We start from the raw sequence: 22286 nt of genomic DNA, 5'->3' as shown, positions 1-22286 counted from the left end.
CTAGACCTATTTTTTCCTGTTGGTTATTGATTCAAAATTTGGCCATTTTGTACAAAAACTTAAAATGTGTATATTCTTTGACCCAGCAATTTTTTTTCCCAGAAATTTGTTCTGTAGAAGTACTTGGTTCAGGGCCCAAAACTATTTTCACTTATTTATTCAACAAGTAATGTTACTTATTTATTGTATTTATTGTATCCTGACTTACCCCACTAGAATGTTAGTTGTTTGAGGTCAGGGATTTTTATCTGATTCACTTCTACATCCCAAATGCTTAAAACAAAGCTGGCACAATTGTTCACTGAACAGATAAATGAAATTATCAGTATTTTAGAAGATACCTGCCATGAATAAAATAGAACAGTTTGTTTTTTCTTTTTATGAACAAAATAGAACAGGAGATTGAAGTGTGGGAGAGAGGCAGTAGGTGAGATTAAAATAGAGAGTTAAGGATAAAGTTTAAGGAACAGGTGAGGAATGGGTTAGGACTGAAGGAGGTGGGAAAGTTGGACGTGGGGACGTCTAGTGAGTCTTCCTGGCAGAGGGAACAGCAAGTACGTGAGGAAGTAGAGAGGCAGCAAAGACAGGGTGGCTGGAGCAGAGTGAGTGGGCGAGCAAGGGGCAGTCAGTGAGTGGGGTAACTAGGTGGGATTTTGTAGACACTGATGCTTCCTCTTAGTGAAATAGGGAGCCAGTGGGGGGTTTTAAGCAGATGAGTGAATGAGTCAACTGAGCTTGTAAAAGAATTTGGCTTGTGTGTGGAAATCAGACTGACTGGAAACAGGACAAGGTTGGAATTAGAGATCCGTTTACATTTATGGTACAATTCAGATGAGAAATAATAGCATCTCAGATTAGGGTGGTAGTGGTAGAGTCCAGATTCTGCAAATATTTTGAAGGTAAAGCCAGTAGAATTTCCTGATGAATTGAATATGGGGTATGAGAGAAAGAAAGAAGTCAAAGGTAATTCCTGTCCTGAACAACTCAAGGGCAGAGTTGGCATTAGCTCATATGGAAAAGCCTGCAGGTGTAGTGAAGAGGGGTAGGGTGCCTGGATCAGGATTCCACTTTAGAGAATATAAATACTTAGAATTCAGTATAGAATATGTAGACATCCAAGAAGAAATGAGTAGACAACTAAATAAAATGGTTCTGGAATTCAGAGAAAGTCGAGTTAGACATATACATTTGAAAGTCACCAGCATGTATGTGGTATTTGAAGCCATAGATGAGAAGAGACTCACTAAGAAAGGGAACATAATTAGAGAAGGGAATATAACCTGAGGCCTGAGGTCTGGGACACCCCAACTGCAAGAGACCTGTGAGAAGAGGAACCAGACAGGGAGGCTGAGAATGAGTGACCAATGGGGAAGGTGGTAAACCAAGACAGGGAGCTGTCCTGGCAGCCAGGTAAGACAGGAAGTAGGGAGCCAGGTAAGGTAGAACTGTGTCAAATGCTGCTGAGGGATAAAGTGAGACAAAGGATGACAACTGGGTTCTGGATTTGGCCCCGTGAACCCATTGGTCACCCAGACAAGAACCGTGTTGTAGAATGAAAGAATAAGAACTGGACCCAGCAAATATAATCAATTATTTCAAGAAGTTTTCTGCAAAAGGGAACAGGAAATGGATCAGTAGGTATTGAGGAAAGTAGGTTAAAAGACTTTTAAAAAATGCCTAAGATGGGGAAAACAAAAGCATATTTATTTACTGCTAGGAAAGATCCAGTGAAGAGGGAAAAGTGGGTGAGAATGAAGAGAAAAGTGCCAAGTGGTGACATGGAGTAAGAGAGAGGGATGCAGTCAGCATGCAAGCCGGACCGGAGAGTCCACTAGCAGGAGGAGGCAGGCACGGAGCAGGGCCGCCTCGGCGCTCGGTGTGCTTGTGGGAAGTGCTGGGAGTTCTGCTGATTCCTTCAGTTTTCTCAGAGAAACAGGAACAAGTGAGAATGAGGATGAGAGATGTTAGAAGTTCAAAGAAAGAGAAACATGTTGAGAGTCAGAAATTTAGTGTGATTCCCAGGCAGCCCTTGTGGTTAATAAACAAAGATGTTTGTCATATGAAAAATTGGAAACAGCTAAGTAAATTATTGAGTTGAAGATATCGCCACCAAAGAGAATGAAGTACAGCTTTGGGTACAGCTATCCAAGAGATGTTAGGTGACAGAGTTCGAAGCAGAGCAATCTGTGTGTAGTATAGCTCCATTTTATATAAGGCAAGCAATAATTCTCTCTCTCTCTATATATATATTTATTACCACAGGAATATAAATATCTGGACAAGAGTCACTAATCCATTAACAGCTATTATTTTTGCAGGTGAGGTTATTTTTATTTCCTTATGTTTCTGGCTTGAATATAGGTCAAACAAAAAATGTTTACTTTTGTGAACCCAAGTAGTATGCTTGAAGTGTTCAAACTTGTGTGATATTGATGCAGAACTAATGGCAGTGAACACCGATTGTGTATTTGTTAAGTACTATGCACTCTTTTCTGTGTTTTACATGGAGCAACAATTTATTTCTCATAACCCTATCAGTATGTATTCCTATTAACTTCATTTTTTACATATGAAAAAATTGAATCACAGGTGACGAAGTGAGCTGGTAATTACCTTGCCAAGTCACACAAGATTCATAAATACATATTAGAAAGAAAATATGGTTGTCAGTCTATATTCTCATGGTGAAAAAATCTTGTCTAAGCATGAAACAAAAATCAAACACCATAAAAGATTTCAAAACTTGACCAAATAAAAGTTAAAAATTTCCTAGTGGCAAAAACCATTTTAAACAATGTTGAAAAATGGATGTAAACTGGGGGGAAGAGATTTGATAAATATGACAGATGAAAGTTCTTATCCAAATAGTTTGTTAATTATTTCTTAATTTAAATGTTAAAAGATGAATAATTCAAGTGAAAAATGGGCAAAGGAGTTTCTAAAAGGAGTTCAAATAGCCATGAAACAAATGAAAAAATTGTGAACTGTGTTAAAAGTCCAGTAAATTTAAACAAAAACAATTACGCATTTCTCTCTAATGGGTTAGGGGAAATAAAAACAAAACCAAGTTGGTGAAGCACTGTCAGTGCATAAGGTGGGGGATAATGGTACTTAAATGTACTGCTACAGGGTCTGCAACAAGCACTGTGTCATCTGAGACTATTACCTTGTGTTATAGAACAAAATGAAAACAAATGGGATGGATAAAACTGGCAAGCAGTGTTGACCACAGTATAAGGGAGGAAAAAGTTCCATCACCCCCCTTTTCGGGGTCCTGGCTGGATCTGAAAATTAAACTGACAAAGACAGATTAACAGGAGAAAGCATGCAAATTTATTTAATGTTAAAAAAATGACATGGGACAAAGGAGTCTTCATAAGGATATGAAGACCCATAGAAACAGTTAGAGCTGAGGTTGTTTTTTTTTCAGATCTGAGTATTTTTATGCAAAGGTTGATGGCAGTCACGTAGAAACATGAGAAGTTAAGGAATATGAGGTAAGTACATAAACTGGGAGAAATGTAGCATGGTCTCTTCGTTACAGTTCTTCTTGGCATCCCTTTGTCTTTGGAGATAAGGATGCTCCTTCCTTTGGGTATAGGGAGGGCACCTCTCATATAGGGGTTGTATGATTTATCTTAGGGGAGAAGTGTGGGGGAAGGCCAGAGTGACCTTCCTGCTTCTGTCTTCTTCTCAAATTCCTTTAGCCTATGATATTCTTCAGGTCAAGGTGCCATATTTTGGGGTAGTGTGTCCTGATCCCTACCAGTGGATAACAACTAATAGAATAGCTTGCAGTGTATAACTCAAGAATATGTATATCACTTATAGTAGCTGGTGAAATATGGACAAGACTCCTAAGAAGTGTTAATATGCATAATGAATAAACAAGATGTTCATGAGACATAGAATTCATTAGATATGCTAAATATAAAGTAAGTTAGTACCTGTAAGACATATTAAAGATAATACAATAAATAAGATATATGATGGAACAAAGGTATTAATCATAATTAGAAGGGGATGGGGTTCAAGTACACATAGAAATGGTGCCAACTCTTGGCTGACAGCTGTCATCCCATATTGGTAACCCACTGAGGACACCCATTATGGTTCCGTTCTGTCCCACTTGTGCTCCATCCTAGCAGGCCAAGTGGCAGGCGTCCTTGCCCCTGTATCTCTGACAAAGCAAGTCCATATTAGCTCCAGGCATCTGCTCAAAGTTCAACTCTGGTCCTCAAAACTCTACCAGCAGTGGAAAAGACTTGTGTGGCAGAAAGGAGAAACTAGACATATGAACAAACAATAACTCAGGTGGTAGGTAGTATGGTCCTTCTATTATGTGTTACCCTACTTTTTTGATAAATGAACTTTGAACATCTTATTTTGGTTTGTGAGCTTTTCTGTCCTATGACCTCTCGAGTAGCATGCCTGGCAGTCCTTCATGACAGGATATAATTTGTACACCCTTATAGAAGAGCATTTTAAATTACATGTCAAAGATAAGCCTTAGACAGGAATTATAAAACATATGCAAATCCTTTTGTAAAAATCCCACTTCTAGGCATTTATTCTGAAATCAAGCATATGAAATGATGAGTACAAGGTGGTTTACTCTAGCATTGTTTGTAATTGTGAAACTTGTTAAAAAAAAACTAAACTACATGTCAACTGATAATTACTACCTTATTTAGTGACTGCTCGTTCTGGAAAAATAAACACTTTAAACTAAAAGAAATCACAATGAGCGTAGAGGGGCTGGGATGATTCTTGGTAGCTCTATCAGAAAGAAGTTCAATGGTGTGGAGGCCCAAAGGATAGCACTGTGCCCCAGAGAGGTCTTGCTAGTGATGAGAAACGGTTGGTGGCTGATAAAACACAAAATATTATCTTTAATAATGGACACACACACATGCAAAACCTCCTGAAAATGGTGATAAAATTTGGTAAATGCTGACGCAGTTCCACACTCTTTGACTCTGGGTTGCATGGTGGTGGTGTGACTGCTTCCTCTAGTATTATTTATCAACTTTTTCCAGACAGACAGATACATAGTGATTTTATGATTTGATGGGTAGCACCCCAGACACCTGAAATTCACGAAAACCTACAAAGGTTTTTTGTGTATTGGTTTACATCCAGGATCAAATTGTTTTATTAGTTACCATGAGGACCAGGGCCTGACATGTGTATTGTGGAAAACAATTCTGTCTGATATAACTGAGAACCCACATTGCTCTATGAAAGTAAATTTAAGAATGCAGCTTTGGGGCTAAAACCAATATATGATAGGCTGAATAACGCCCCCTGAAATACATCTAAATTAAATATAAAGGATCGATCATATATATCTCATTTCTAAAAGTTAAAGGAGAAAGACTATCCCAGGCTAGCCAGAGTTATTACAAATGAACTCTGATTCACAACTGCTGGCTGTATAAAATGATACATTATCTAAACCAATTTGTCCAAAAGAATTAAGACCCTTAAGAGCCTTTATGGACAACGAAGTGATAATTAGACTTGTAATTTAATAAGAATATAACATGAAGTACAGATGAAGTTTAATTGGCATGTAATGAAATACAGTTAAAGACATAATTATTTAGTGTCTCAAAATTTTTTAAAGTTCCTAAATGGGTAAAATGTATGTGCATTCAAAGTAATATTACTACATACCCATTCAAGTAATTCTAAGGAATTATTTTTCGTTATTGTTTTGCTTTTGTTTTTGGCAATATGATAAAATGTTCAAGCTGTTAAATGAAATGCGGTTTCCCAGGGTGCAAGAAATACTAAATGAGGTTTCCCAGGATGCAAGAAATACTACAAATATTAATCCTGTGTACCTTCTGGGGTTTTTCCTTATCATCCTATTACTACTCTGATTCAGACAATATTTTTTGCCATTCACCTACCCACTAGACATAATTATAAGTAAATATTTAATAGTAAAGTACATCTAAGGATGTTAAAAAAATATTCAGATTTTTTCCTTGATAGCTACCTCCATTTTTAAAACATCCCATTCTTTCCAAAAATTTATTTTCAGTGTGTTGGTTATGCAGGTGTCTTCAGCAAATTCTGACTCTACCTACTTGGGTAATCCCTCACTGTCCACGCCCATTCCTCTCTTCTCTAAAAACCAGCAAGAGAGGTCACCAAGGTGTGGGTTTTAATTAGTATGTAAAATCTCAATGAGTTTTCCTTAATTCCCAAAGATTCATCTCAATTTTTCTTTTTATGTTCATACTATGGCCTGCTCACATGTTCAGAAATGGTACAGGATGTGTCTACAATTCAGATGAGGAAGAAAGGTTAAAAAACAAAAAAAGAAAAAAATCCCAACCTCTTTTTATTATAGGAAAAGGGACTAAAAAAAAATATCAGTATGAGGGTGTGAATAATGAGGTCAGTGTCATGGTTGAAACAGATTCACTATGTTTGGAGTTATCCTTAGTTTTTAATGTAAGTTTACCCAATTCTTTAGTCTAGCCTTAGTACTTAGAACTCAATAAATACTTGTCCACTGATTGAAAAATCTAAATCACTGTTTTAGTGGTTATGACTATATTGTGTTATTTAAGTAACTTTTCTGATGATAAAAATAATACATATTTATTAGAAAAAACTTTGAAAAGAAAACATAAAAAATTACTAAGAAATAACAGTTGTTGACCTTTCCAGATTTTACTGGTGCATATTTTTGTGAAATTAGATTATTTTTTTGTATATTGTTTCAAAAATCTGCTTTTTTTTTTTTGCTTAATAATATTCATGGACAAGTTTCTATGCCATTAAATATTCTTTTGCAACATTATTTGTGGCTGACTAATCTAATTTATAGGTGTTCTAAAATATGTTTACTATTGCAAGTTAGCTGATCAAGTTTTCACTATAAAAAATGATAGTAGCAAGATTCTCAAGATGGTGGCATGAGTAGGGTGGTGGAAATCTCCCAAAATCATATATATTTTGAAAATACAGTGAATATAACTATTCCTAAAAGAGTGACTGGAAGATACAGTACATGAGCCAGGCTACATCTGTGAGAGCCCAACATCCCACAGAGAAGGGTAGGATACAAAGCCATGACCTGGTGGGACCTGAGCACTCCCCCAACCCCAGCTAACAGGAGGGAGAAAGGGAATCAGAGTGGGGAGGGAGTGGGAGCACAGGACTGCTAAATAACCATCCTTGGTGGTCTGCCTCTGGAGCACAGACACACATTGCATGGTGCACTGGATATTGGAGGAGCGGAAAAGCAAGGTCTGAGATTGAGACTGCTAACAGGTTCCCACAGCAGGCTGCCCTGAGACAAAAGAAAAATGGACGTTTTAAAAGTCTTAAAGGGACAAGAGTTTAACAGATGGACAAAATCATCCTGGCACACTCAGCTCAGCAGGCTGGGAACTTTAAGGAACTTCAGGCACCCTAATCCCCTGGAAGGCAAAGCAGCTCCAAACCCCTTCACAGCAATAAGCAGCCTGCCGTTCATCCCCCCTCTGCCGGCACTGCAAGCAAACTGGCTGTCCCCCTTCCCCCCATTGCTGCAGACCAGCAGGGGAGCAGCCCCACCCAAAGCAACCACACAGCTTAGCACAGAGGCTTCTCCCTGCATGAGGCTAACCAGCCCAAACAGACTCTGCTCCCTGTGCGCGATTGAGTGGCATGGGCAGCATTGACCAGCACAGAGTCCAGGAGGCACAAAGGGTCTTTGTTCTCACAGCAGAACACACACTGCTCACCTGCGACCCCCGCCAGTGCCCTTGGACATCCTGCAGACCATCCCATCCATGGCAGCTAAGGGGATTAATCCAGAGGCTGCTCCCTGTTCGCAGTTGACCAGCACAGAAAGAGGAGATGGGCACAGAGACCAGGAAGCACAAAGAGGCTTTGCTCTTGCAGCAGAACATGTGCTACAGGCCTGTGGCCCCTGCCATTGCCCTAGGCCATCTCGAAGGCTACCCCACCCATGGCAGCTTAGGGGATTAACCCAGAGGCTGCTCCCATGTGCATTTGACTGGTACAGATAGCAGAGACAGGCAAGGTGACCGGCAAGCAGGAAGGGACGTTGTTCTCCCAGTTGACACATGCACCACTTGCGGGCAACCACTCTCATCGCCATGAAAAGGCAAAAGAATGTTGTTCAGTCCAGAATCCCTCAAACACCAGAGAGAGGGCTTGGTGAGACTGAAATCACCAATCTTCCTGAAAAATAATTCAAAATAAAAGTCATAAGCATGCTGATGGAGATGCAGAGAAATATTTGAGAGCTAAGGGTTGAATTCAGGAAGGAGATAACAGAAATGAAACAAACAATGGAAGGATTTAAAAGCAGATTGGATGAAGTGCAAGAGACTGTTAATGGAATAGAAATCAGAGAACAGGAATAGAGAGACACTGAGGCAGAAAGAGATAAAAGGATCTCTAGGAATGAAAGAATATTAAGACAACTGTGTGACCAATCCCAACAGAACAATATTCATATTATGGGGATAGCAGAAGAAGAGAGAGAGAAAGGGATAGAAAGTGTCTTTGAAGAAATAATTGCTGAAAACTTCCCCAAACTGGGGAAGGAAATAGTTTCTCAGACCATGGAAGTCCACAGATCTCCCAACACCTGAGACCCAGGGAGGACAATATCAGGACATACAATGATTAAAATGGCAAAGATCAAGGACAGAGTATTAAAAGCAGCCAAAGAGAGAAAAAAGATCACTTATAAAGGAAAACCCATCAGTCTATCATCAGACTTCTCAGCAGAAACCTTATAGGCCAGAAGGCAATGGCATGATATATTCAATGCAATGAAGCAGAAGGGCCTCAAACCAAGAATACTGTATCCAGGAAGATTATCATTTAAATTTGAAGGTGGGATTAAACAATTCCCAGATAAGCAAAAGTTGAGGGAATTTACCTCCCACAAACCATCTCTACAGTGTATTTTAAAGGGACTTCTTTAGATGGGAGCCCTCCTAAGGCTAAATAGCTGTCACCAGAGAAAATAAAACCACAGCAAAGAAAGTAGACCAATCAAATACTAAGTAAGTGCAAAATAAAATCAGCTATCCACAAAATCAGTCAAGGGAAGCATAAGGAGTACAGAATAAAACACCTAGCATATAAAGAGTGGAGGATGAAGAAAAAAGAAGGGAGAGAAATAAAGAATCATCAAACTGTGTTTATAATAGCATAAAAAGTGAGTTAAGTTAGATGGTTAGATAGCAAAGAAGCTACCCTTGAACCTTTGGTAACCATGAATTCAAAGCCTACAATGGCAGTTAAGTACATATCTATTGATAATCACCCTAAACGTAAATGGGCTGAATGCATACAAGACCCTTCTGTATGCTGCCTACAAGAGATTCAGTTCAAACCCAAAGACATACACAGACTAAAAGTGAAGGGATGGAAAAAGATATTTCATGCAACTAATAGGGAGAAAAAAGCAGGTATTACAGTACTTGTATCAGACAAAATAGACTTCAAAACAAGAAAAATCACAAGAGACAGAGAAGGACATTATGTAATGATAAAGGGGTCAATCCAACAAGAGGATATAACCATTATAAATATCTATGCACCCAACACAGGAGCAGTGACATATGTGAAACAGATACTAACAGAACTAAAGGAGGAAATAGAATGCAATGCATTCATTTTAGGAGACTTCAACACACCACTCACATCGATGGACAGATCCACCAGACAGAAAATAAGTAAGGACACAGAGGCACTGAACAACACACTAGAATATATGGATCTAACAGATAGCTACAGAACTCTATACCCAAAAGCAGCAGGATACACATTCTTCTCAAGTGCACATGGAACATTTCCTAGAATAGATCACATAGTAGGCCACAAAACAAGCCTCAGTAAATTCAAAAAGATTGAAATTGTTCTAACCAACTTCTCAGATCACAAAGGTGTAAAACTAGAAATAAATTGTACAGAGAAAACAAAAAAGCTCTTTAACACATAGAAGCTTAACAACATGATCCTAAATAATCAATGGATCAATGACCAAATTAAAACAGAGATCAAGCAGTATATGGAGCCAAATGAAAACAACAGCACAATGCCCCAACTTCTGTGGGATGCAGCAAAGGCAGTTCTAAGAGGAAAGTATATAGCAATCCAGGACTATTTAACGAAGGAAGAACAATCCCAAATGAATAGTCTAAAGTCACAATTATTGAAATTGGAAAAAGAAGAATAAATGAGGCCCAAAATCAGCAGAAGGAGAGACATAATAAAGATCAGAGAAGAAATAAATAAAATTGAGAAGAATAAAGTAATAGAAAAAAAATCAATGAAACCAAGAGCTGGTTCTTGGAGAAAATTAACAAAATAGATAAGCTTCTAGCCAGACTTAAGAAAAAAAGAGCACACATAAACAGAATCAGAAATGAGAAAGGAAAAATCACTACAGATGCCACAGAAACACAAAGAATTATTAAAGAATACTATGAAAATCTATATGTTAACAAACTGGATAACCTAGAAGAAATGGACAACTTTTTAGAAAAATACAACCTTCCAAGACTGACCCAGGAAGAAACAGAAAGTCTAAACAGACCAATTATCAGCAATGAAATTGAATCAGTAATCAAAACACTACCCAAGAACAAAACATCCAGACCAGATGGATTTACCACTGAATTTTATCAAACATATAGAGAAGACATAATACTAACTCTCCTTAAAGTTTTTCAAAAAGTAGAAGAGGAGGGAATACCTCCAAACTCATTCTACAAGGCCACCATCACTCTAATACCAAAACCAGGCAAAGACACCACAAAAAAAAGAAAACTACAGACCAATATCCCAGGTGAACATAGATGCAAAAATACTCAACAAAATATTAGTAAGCTGAATTAAAAAATACATCAAGATGATCATACATCATGATCAAGTGTGATTCATCCCAGGGATGCAAGGAATGTACAACATTTGAAAATCCATCAACATCATTCACCACATCAACAAAAAGAAGGACAAAAACCACATGATCATTTCCATAGATGCTGAAAAAGCATTTGACAAAATTCAACATCCGTTCATGATAAAAACTCAACAAAATGGGTATAGAGGGTAAGCACCTCAACATAATAAAAGCCATATATGACAAACCCACAGCCAACATCATGCTTAACAGTGAGAAGTTGAAAGCTTTTCCTCTGGAATTACTGTCCTAGCCACAGCAATTAGACAACACAGAGAAATAAAAGGCATCCAGATTGGTAAGGAAGAAGTCAAACTGTCACTGTTTGCAGATGACACGATATTGTAAAAAACTCTAAAGACTCCACTCCAAAATTCCTAGAACAGCACAAAGAAATAAAAGGCATCCAGACTGGTAAGGAAGAATTCAAGCTGTCACTGTTTGCAGATGACATGATATTGTAAAAAACCCTAAAAAATCCACTCCAAAACTACTAGAACTAATATCTGAATTCAGTAGTGTTGAGGATACAAAATTAATACACAGAAATCTGTTGCACTCTTATACACTAATGATGAACTAGCAGAAAGAGAAATCAGGAAAACAATCCATTCACAATTGCATCAAAAAGAATAAAATACCTAGGAATAAACCTAACCAAGGAAGTGAAAGACCTATACTCTGAATACTACAAGACACTCTTAAGAGAAATTAAAGAGGACATGAATAAATGGAAATTCATCCCATGCTCTTGGCTAGGAAGAATTAATACTGTCAAAATGTCCATCCTGCCTAAAGCAATCTACAGATTCAATGCAATCCCTATCAAAATGCCAACAGCATTCTTCAATGAACTGGAACAAATAGTTCTAAAATTCATATGGAACCACAAAAAACCCTGAATAGCCTAAGCTATCCTGAGAAGGAAGAATAAAGCAGGGGGGATCTCGCTTCCCAACTTCAAACTCTACTACAAAGCCACAGTAATCAAGACAATTTGGTATTGGCAAAAGAACAGACCCATAGACCAATGGAACACAATAGAGAGTCCATATATTACCCCAAACATATATGGTCAAGTAATAAACGATAAAGGAGCCATGAATATACAATGGTGCTGGCAAAAATGGACAGCTACATGTAAGAGAATGAAACCAGATTATTGTCTAACCTCATACACAAAAGCAAACTCAAAATGGATCAAAGACCTTAATGTAAGATGTGAAAGCATAAAACTCTCAGAAGCAAACATAGGCAAAACTCTCTTGAATATATACATGAGCAACTTTTTCATGAACATATCACCCCAGGCAAGGGAAACAAAAGCAAAAATGAACAAATGGGACTATATCAAACTAAAAAGCTTCTGTACAGCAAAGGACACCATCAGTAGAACAAAAAAGCATCCTACAGTATGGGAGAATATATTAATAAATGAGATATCCAATAAGGGGTTGACATCCAAAATATACAAAGTGTTCACATATCTCAACAAATAAAAAGTAAATAATCCAGTTAAAAAATGGGCAGAGGATCTGAACAGACACTTCTCCAAAGAAGAAATTCAGATGGCCAACAGGCACATGAAAAGATGCTCCACATCGCTAATCATCAGAAAAATGCAAATCAAAACCACATTGTGATATCATCTCACACCAGTAAGGACCGCCACCATCCAAAAGACAAACAACAACAAATGTTGGCGAGGATGTGGAGAAAGGGGAACACTCCTACACTGCTGGTGGGAATATAAATTAGTTCAACCATTGTGGAAAGCAGATAGGTTCCTTAAAAAACTGAAAATAGAAATACCATTTGTCCCAGGAATTCCACTCTTAGGAATTTGCCCTAAGAATGCAGCAGCCCAGTTTGAAAAAACAGATGCACCCCTATGTTTATCACAGCACTATTTACAATAGCCAAGAAATGGAAGCAACCTACGTGTCCATCAGTAGATGAATGGATAAAGATGTGGTACATATGCACAATGGAATATTATTCAGCCATAAGAAGAAAACAAATTCTACCATTTGCAACAACATGGATGGACCTAGAGGGTGTTATGCTCAGTGAATAAGGCAGGCAGAGAAAGACAAGTACCAAATGATTTCACTTATCTGTGGAGTATAAGAACAAAGGAAAAACTGAAGGAACAAAACAGCAGCAGACTCACAGAACCCAAGAATGGACTAACAGTTACCAAAGAGAAAGGGACTGAGGAGGATGGTGGGAAGGGAGGGATAAGGGGAAAAAGGGGCATTATGATTAGTATACATAATGTATAGAGGGTGGGCACGGGGAAGGCAGTATATAGCACACAGAAGACAAGTAGTGACTCTATAGCATCTTACTACACTGATGGACAGTGACTGTAATGGGGTTTGTGTTGGGAACTTGATAATGGGGGGAATCTAGTAACCACAGGTTGCTCATGTAATTGAATATTAATCATACCAAAATAAAATAAATAAAAAATAATAGTAAAATGAGTAAATTTTTATTCTTTGACCACTTTCAATTGTTTGATTCACTCACAAATATTTACCAATTGCTCATCCTTTTCCTGCACATGTGTAGCTTACATTCTAGTGGCTCAGAACAATGATCTAGAATTGGAATTGCTAATTAAAGGACATGGATATTTTAAAAATTTATTTCTTAAAATTGTGCTAAAATGCAAGTTATGTATAATTTATCATCTTAATTATTCCTAGCACAGTTCTATAGCATTAAGTACATTCAGTTGTGCTACCATCGCCACCATCTCCAGAACTATTTTCATCTTGCAAAACAGAAACTCTGAATTCATGGAACAGTAACTTGCCATTTCCCAGCCTCTCCACCTTTAGACCCCGGCAACTGCTGTTCTGTTTTCTGTCTCTTATGAATATGACCCCTCTACATGCCTTATAAAAGAAGGACATGGGTTGTTTAATAACTTTTAATAAAAAATGCAACATTTTCCTCCAGCTAAATTAATGAATACCTCAGATCTGCCCTGTTTATGATAATACTTCCTTCCTCACCTACCAGGCTATTGTTTTTTTTCCATCTTGCCAGTTGGATAGACAAAGACATTTTATTGCTTTAATTTGCCTTTTTTCTTTCTCTTTTTTTTTTGACTAGTGATGTTGAATATTTTTCATGCTTATGATCACAATAATGCTGCTGGAGTGATACCGCTCTCATTTTATTGACTAGAAAACCAAAGGTCAGAGAAACAGTTTGCTCAGGACCCTACAGCCAGTGGGTGACAGGGGGTATGATTTTAATCTAAGTCCATGACAACAGAACTAGTTCTATGCTATTTAGCCATATTGCCTCATTTCTGATTTTCTATTTGGGCTGAGTCCAGAATTACAATCTTTTGTTTGTAGAACTCTTAAAGATGATCAAATTCAACATTGTGTGCTTAGGTAAAGAAAGTGAGGGCAAATAGGTTAACCCTTTATGACATCTCAGATCATTCAAATCCTTCTATTTACAAAATGTCCATGCCCTGGGTATGTATCATAAAATGCTGACACTGAGTGAATTGCCCATGATTTCATGGTCGCTGAAGGAGCTGGGATGAACTCAGATCCTCCTACTCTTGATTTGGTGCTTTTTTGCTCTATTAGTGACTACACACCCTCAATTCTTTCTTTCCCTACATCAAATCAAGCTCCCCTTTAATAAATACTAATGATAACAATGATAACAATAATTATACCAGCTAACTTTTGAGTGTGTCAAATAATAAAACTAAAACAATTCAGTAATGAATTTGATGTCCTTTATGAAAGGGGAATACAATCCATGTGTTGGGGGAGTACAGGGCCTCACAAGCAGTCGGACACTATTCCAAAGGAATCTGGGGCAAGAATGAGTTTTATAGAGCATTAGGAGAGGCAACTCAGAAACAAGGCATGATTGACTAAGTGGGAGATGTCCTTATAAGATTGGCAGCTCCGATTTTCTAGGGTAAAATGAGCTAAAGCTGAGCGGGAGGATTGTGGCTGGTGTATGGTAGGTTTCCTTAATAGGTGTTTCCTGTAAGCACAGACTGACTTAGGTTTAGGTTTGCGACATGGAGCCAGACCCTGGAATGGCCTACATTTTCTGGGTCCTGATATACAAATTTAGTCTATCAAATGCTTACCATCTGGCAGATATTGTCCTGAGCATTGCACATGCATTGTCTCATCAGGTTCCCTGAGCACTTTAGAAAGAATGTTTAGTCTTTCTTCACAGATGAGTGACTTGCCCATGATCACACAACTAATGAGTCGTAGAACCTGGATTTAAACCAGGTAGTCTGAGCTCTGACTTTAGGTCATGCAAGTTAAATAAAGAAATCAAGTACAACCCACTACTCATTGTTGAAAACAGGCAGAGATTGTAGATTAAAAGTGTTAATCAGGATGCAAGCAGGAGGAGATAGGAGACAAGGGAACAGGGAAAACTTGCTATCTAGGAGAGTGAGAACTCTGGAAACAGCACCAATTCCTTCATTCATGTCTATATCACACAGACATTTATTGAATGTCTACTACCTGCCAGACACTTTCCTGGGGGATGGAGGGCCTTAGATGAAAAGACAAGATTCCGGTCCCCAAGAAGCGTATGCTCTGGGAGAGACAGGCACAGCTGGGTGAAAGGCACTGTGTTAAGTGCTATCATGTGTGCCCCTGGAAGGGTCAGTGGGAGAAAGAAGAAACATCTAAATCTAATTTGGTGAGTCAAGGAAGTTTTTTGCAGTAGAAGTGACCTTTGAACTTGGTGTGTGCAAAGGCTCTCAGAAGAAATGAGCTCATAGGTGAACTACAGTTAGGTCAATACACTGGAGCACTAACACTGATGATGGTGGGTGGTAGGAAGGGAGCTCTCTAGGGATGTGAGTGCTAGGCCTGAAACGTACTTAAATGCCATGCTAAAGAGTTTAGATTTTTATCCCATCAATTATGGGAAACTATTATATATTAGATACAACATTGCATTATTCCTTTAGGGGAAACAAGTTCTTATAATACGTGGGATAAAATAGTGTAATAAAATGATAAAGTTCCTCTTCTCATAAAAGCATGAAAACTCTTTTGGCAACAAACAGGTTAATTCTTCAATAACATTTGAAAATCTTGTAGTTTAGTAAAATGAAACAAAAACACAGAAATTGGTACATGCTGCCACACTTAATCTTCTCAAAACTTCTGTGCTTTTCCACACGGACTTCCTCCAACCTTGAATGCCTGATTGTCTTGCTGAAAAATGTCTACGTAAACTTCGCAGCTAGGTCCTCTGTGAACACTGTCTGTGTGTGCCTACCATACGGCAGGCGTTGTGCAGATCACTTTAAACACATCACTTAATCAGATGCTATGGCAGATTAGGTCGGTTTTTATTTTCGGTTGACAAAACAAAGACTTAGGAAGGTTAAGTGACTTGCTCAATGTCATATAGCTAATAAGTAAAGGAACCTTTAAAAGTCAGTCTGACTTGTCTTGTCACCCGGAAGAACAAAGTGAGTGAACAAAATTCAGTCCCTTTTAGAGCTGAAAGTAGATGGGGAGTGTAGATCAGTTTCCTTGGGAGGGGTTGCCCACAAAGCTGTGGATACAGTCTAATAGAAGTCTACCTATGTATTTGTCTAATTAGACTATGAATGACCAGACTTTGAATCACTCATTACTATGTTCCAAACACCTGTCCCAGAGTCTTGAACATAGATGCCTAATGAATCTTTGTTAAGTAAATAAATGCATGTCACCCTTCCACTTAGTCTACTGCTGACAAACCTCAGATTTTTGTAGTTAGGTCTATGCATTGGTAAACATGTTTTGTGAACCTTTTTTCTAGAAGAGGAGAGAGCAAGGGAAAAGAAAAAAAAGTCTGTGTCTTTCACATCCAATTGCCTTTGAGGAGCTGGGAAGAGAGCAATTCACACCTGATTATCTCACATCAGATAAATTAGCCGCATTGGAATTGCTGGGCAGTCAGGAGCTAGAGCTCCCTGCAGCCTGCCTAGCCAGACTGGGGCAGCTCAGAGGCCATGATTCCCTCCCTGCCAGTCTTGGCTCTGGGCCTGTTAATCCTGGCTTGGGGCCAGACATTCCAGTTCCAGGACTCTGTCTTCATCCAGTTTCTGGGTTTGGACAAGGTGCCTTCACCCCAGAAGTTCCAACCTGTGCCTTATATCATGAGGAAAATTTTCCAGTATCGAGAGGCAGCAGCAGCCGCTGGGGAATCCCAAGACTCATGCTACGTAAAGGATCTGGGTGTCCGTGGGAATGTACTCCGACTTCTCCCAGATCAAGGTAAGGAAACTGTAGGGTTTCCTAGAGGACAATCTGGCAGTGGGTGGGGTGAAGAAATGAAATAAAGTGAAGTAATCACGAGGGTTGTAGAAGGCTTTGTCCTCGTATTTTGCATAGTTTATCTCACTTAATCCCAAGCACAGCCTGAGACCCAGAAGGCAGGTATTCTTATCGGCTTTTTAACAATAAGGAAATTAAAGCTCAGACAGTAGATAACCTGTAACCTAGTCAAGATACTAAACTAGAACGTGAACAGACTCAGGACTCAAAAGTATTTTTTTGCTGAGTCAACAGCTTTGTGCTGCAGTTTAGGTGGGAGGGGTGAGGGTGGAATTACGGTTCAGTCTCCCACTCTTTAGCCCACAATTTGTATCCTGGTGTCCTTGCCGAGCAGGGGGTGACAATTTTTAGTTCTGCTTTGCCCATGAGTTTTGCTTCCCTTCACACATTCCCACTACTTTTGTTGGGTGTGAAAGGCTATTCTAGATCTGTGAATATACAGCAATACTATATGCTGTAGAATCTAACATTAAGTAAAAATAGAAATAGGTTAGCATAAGTGTAGCCATCTTAGGAGCCTAGAAGCTATTTTTCTGAGTATATGACTGTGAAAGAAAAACTGGAACTGGGTGAGGCCTTGAAAAACAAGTTAATCCATCATGAACACCAGCAGTGGTGACCTTTAGTCAGCTAGCCTCAGTCAGTTAATTATACATACTAAGCTAGTTCTTGAATAAAATCCTCTTGCTTGTTGCATCAAGAGACGTCTTCTGTGAGTGAATTAGGGTGGCGTCCTCCCTTGGGGAGATTCTACCCTTGGGGAGATCCTACAATGCCATTGTCATACCCTTTATATAAGGATCAGAGTATCATTAAATAATTTGCCAAATTGACCCCCGACCAAAATTACCCAGGTCTGTTAAGAGTTGATTCTCCAGCCCAGTTCCTGACCCCCACTCTCCTACCCAATTCTTATTCAAAGTTCGAGATGGGTGTTGCGATCTACATTTCTTTATATCCCGCAGGTGGTTCAGATGAGGAATTGAGAACTCTGGTTGGTTAGTTTTACAGCAACCGGAGATGAGATTTAAATATTTATTTGTCCAAGAAGCATTTATTGGATACTTTGTGTTCTGGGAACTGTGTAAGACCATGAGAATACAGAGATTAAAGATAAAGTATGCCCTTTAAGAGTTTGTAGGAGGGAGAGAGACAGAGAGACAGAGAGACAGAGGGCATTCATACCTGGGATTAAGTATCCTGTTAGAGGCTCAAGGGCCTGGGGGTGGGAGTTCTGGGAAAATTCCTGGAAGGTTAAGAGGTAAGGGGAGCTAGTTTGAAGGATTTTCATGAAAAGTGTAGAAAACAGCTGAGTATACTTCCCTTCCTCCCCCGTGGAAAAAACTTTGATTTTTGTGGTGATCATAGTCCTGTCAAATGATACAGGAAAAGGATGTAATCTCACCACTGTCCCTCCCTAGCCCTTACCCCAGAGAAAACCACCATTAATAGTTGATGTGTATGCTTTCAGACTTCTTGTCTTTGCATATGCATAGTAGAAACTTGTAATATTTTTTATAAATGGAACCATACTACGCTATCTTCCAGTATTATGAACATCTTGTACAATTCAGAACAAAAATTCACGTTGACCTCATTTTAATGGTTTCATGATATTCCATTGAATAGACATGCTGTGATTTACAGGCCCAATTTTCTGTTGATGCCATGGTCACAATATAAATAAGTCAGCATTACATCCATTTTTTAAAAAAATTTTGGTACCATTAGTCTACAATTACATAAAAGACATTATGTTAACTAGGCTCCCCCCTTACCCAAGTCCCCCCCACATACCCCTTCACAGTCACTGTCCATCTGCGTAGTAAGATGCTTTACATCCATTTTTGTGTGTGCACTTTTTTTCTATTATTTCCCTAGGGTAAATTCTTAGAAGGGGATTGTTGGATTAAAAGTAGGCACATTTATATAGCAAATGTCCTCCAAAATTTAAACCAAACTGTGAGTAAATGAGAAGCCTCCCTTCTCCAAAACTTGACAGCAGTCTCCTTAGAAATAAAAACTTATTGAAGTATAACATACAATCAGAAAAGCACATAAATCATAGAGAAGAGCTCATTGAATGTTTACAGAATTAGCAGCATAAAGAACATGACTAGACCCCAGAGGACCCTTCCTGCCCCACTCTGGCTAATCACAGCTCCTCTACTTCTCTGATCTGACATCTGACATCACATATTACTTTTGCCTCTGTTTGAATTTCGTATAAATGGAAATGTGGAAGGTATCCTTTTTTGTGTCTGGCTTCTTTGGCTCAACATTACCCTGGTGAGCTTTATCCATGCTGTGTAGTCTTTCATACTATTACTACATGACAATTTGCTTATCTGTGCTGCTGGATGGCCACTGGGTAACAACGCTGTTTTAGTTCTTAATTTTTGTTAATCTAGTAGCAAAACATGATCTCATTGTTTTAATTTTTATTGCTTTAATGAGGTGGAATGCATTTGCAAATGGTTAATGATTCATTCATTTTTATTTTTCAAGATTGTCTATTTGTGCATGCTGACCATTTTCCTACTGTGGATTCTTCTGTTTTCATACTGGTTTTTTTAAGGCCTCTTAATCATTTGGAAGAGCTTGCTATAATTATGAGTTTTAACTCACCACGCATATTTTAAGTATTCTTGGTTCTTTGTGTTTTTAATCTTGTTAATGATACCTTTACCAGATGGAAGTTTTTCATGTTCATGCTCTCAAATCTGTCCATTTCTTTTCCATGTGGGCTTTTGGGTTTTCTTTCATGCCTAGTGATTAGTGATATGAGTAAAAAGGGAGACCAGTGAATTAGAATTAGAGCCTTAACCTGGAAAGACGAACTTTTCCTAGAGGTTGAGAGGGTTAAGTTCTGTGAAAACAGCCTTGTGCTTCACAGCCAACCTGAAGAAAAATGTTTCTGTGGAACTGGAGGCTAAGAGCTGGGAAATAACAGAAGAATATTAAGTAAGGAGCAGAGACAGCAAACACAGACTGATCTTTTTAAAAGATGGCCAATGAAAAGGAGAGATGCTAAACGCTTTTTAAATGCTGTCATTTTTTTAAATGAGACTTGGGAATTAAGAGGCATTATGGTAGTGTGGTTATAACATTCCGGTTCTGTTATAGTTTATCCACAGGCTGGATGACCTTCTACCCCTAATTAGGGTGGCGCTACCCCACCAAACAATGATAGCTCTAGGCCAAAGAAGTTATTCCCAGGGAGGGAAAACTTGAAGGTGCCAAAAAACAGAACAAAAGAAAACAAAAACCCACTAAAGTCTATTGTGCCTTTTCCTCAGAGGAATAGGTGAGGTTTGAAAGTCCAGGTAGAAAAGTTGGCTCTGAAAACAGTGAGAGCTCATCTACACTTCAAAAAGTACAGAGAAGGGGGTCCATGTGGGGAAAGTGCACCTCAGTATTCAGTGAGACGAATTACTCAGAGATACCAGACTAGAAATTGTTGATACTGACAACCATGGGCTTTGGATAAGGCATTACCTAAGGATAAGACATAGGGGTTTCTGGAAGGCTGGAGCTGGCTGGGGGAGAGAGTGTATTTTGAAGTCAATCAAAGTGGTTAGATTTTGGCCAGCAACACCCGACAGCCTAGGATGTTCTTAAACATTTTTGTGCCAGGGGCCCCTTTGGCAGGTCTCTTGAAGCCAATGTAATTCTTTTTCCCATCCAAGTTCAGGCACCTTCTAAGTTCCATCCAGGACCCCTTGGGAACCTGTAGATGTGAAGCTAAGAACCTCTGGCCTTGAAGGAGGGTTTCTTTAAACCATATGGTTTGAGCAGAAGTGATGATTTCCTGCCCTTATTTGTATATGTGGATGTACATATAACATCTGATATTTTTATCATATAGGTGGATATGAAACAAAATATGGTGCGTCTCATGTCTCTCTGTTACCATGTAGGTGTCTTTCTTTACTCCAAGCAACCCTCCCAAGCCTCCTGTTGCCTGGAGAAGCTCCTCTACTTTAACCTGTCAACTACTAAAGATAAGGAGCAGTTAACAATGGCCCAGCTGGGCCTGGACTTGGGGCCCAGCACTTACTATAACCCGGGACCAGACCTGGAGCTGGCTCTGTCCCTGGTTCGGGAGCCTCCTGGGTGGGGCAGGTCCTTCCCTAAGCCAGGTAAAGTGTTTGTACTGCAGACCGTACCATGGCCTCAAGGCGTCCTTCACTTCAACTTGCTGCATGTGGCTAAGGACTGGAACGACAACCCCCAGAAGAACTCGGGTTTGTTCCTGGAGATACGGGTCAAAGGCGACAGAGACCCCGGGGTGGACTCTCAGCTCAAGGACACCTGTGCCAGACTGCGGCGCTCCCTCCATGCTTCCCTGCTGTTGGTGACTCTCAGCCCTGAGCAGTGCGGCCCTTCCTCCCGAAAAAGGAGGGCAGCCATCCCCGCCCCTCAGGCCCCTTGCAAGAACCTCTGCCATCGTCATCAGCTCTTCATCAGCTTCCAGGACCTGGGCTGGCACAAGTGGATCATTGCTCCCAGGGGGTTCATGGCAAATTATTGCCATGGAGAGTGTCCTTTCTCACTGACCACCTCCCTCAACAGCTCCAATTATGCTTTCATGCAAGCGCTAATGCAAGCAGTTGACCCAGAGATCCCCCAGGCTGTCTGTATCCCCATCAAGCTGTCCCCAATTTCCATGCTCTATCAGGACAACAATGACAATGTCATTTTACGACATTATGAAGACATGGTAGTTGATGAATGTGGGTGTGGGTAGGCTGTCAGAAAAAGAAACAGGAGTATTCTTCAGGTAACTCTAATAAAACTACCTAACTGGCTTATGACTTCTTGCGCCTGAAATATCAATATACTTTTGTTTATGTCTTCCTGCAACATCCATCATGATTAATGATGTCCCTAATTTTACACCTCTCCCCAGCCCCTACACATACAACCCTAATGATCTTAGTCGTTATGTACAGGACAGTATATTAGATGCTGGAGAGAAG

General features: G+C 39.3%; 1 protein-coding gene across 4 annotated transcripts in view; it reads left to right on the top strand.

Annotated features, from left to right (window-relative positions):
- The window catches only part of GDF3 (growth differentiation factor 3), a 47549-nt gene extending 25345 nt beyond the window's left edge, over positions 1 to 22204 (top strand). For 2 of the 4 annotated variants that reach the window (XM_073222977.1, XM_073222978.1), the window contains 4 exons: positions 2263 to 2318; positions 3431 to 3497; positions 16787 to 17244; positions 21225 to 22204. In XM_073222977.1, the coding sequence (XP_073079078.1) occupies positions 16980 to 17244; positions 21225 to 22054 (1095 nt within the window). In that variant the 5' untranslated portion in view covers positions 2263 to 2318; positions 3431 to 3497; positions 16787 to 16979 and the 3' untranslated portion in view covers positions 22055 to 22204. The remainder of the gene's footprint in view (positions 1 to 2262; positions 2319 to 3430; positions 3498 to 16786; positions 17245 to 21224) is intronic. The other 2 variants (XM_037008760.2, XM_073222979.1) reach the window with 1 other exon arrangement.
- Positions 22205 to 22286: the final 82 nt, after the last annotated feature.

The sequence above is a fragment of the Manis javanica genome, chromosome 15 (genome assembly GCF_040802235.1).
Source record: "Manis javanica isolate MJ-LG chromosome 15, MJ_LKY, whole genome shotgun sequence".
Taxonomy (NCBI): domain Eukaryota; kingdom Metazoa; phylum Chordata; class Mammalia; order Pholidota; family Manidae; genus Manis; species Manis javanica.
This window is presented reverse-complemented; position numbering and strand designations above follow the sequence as displayed.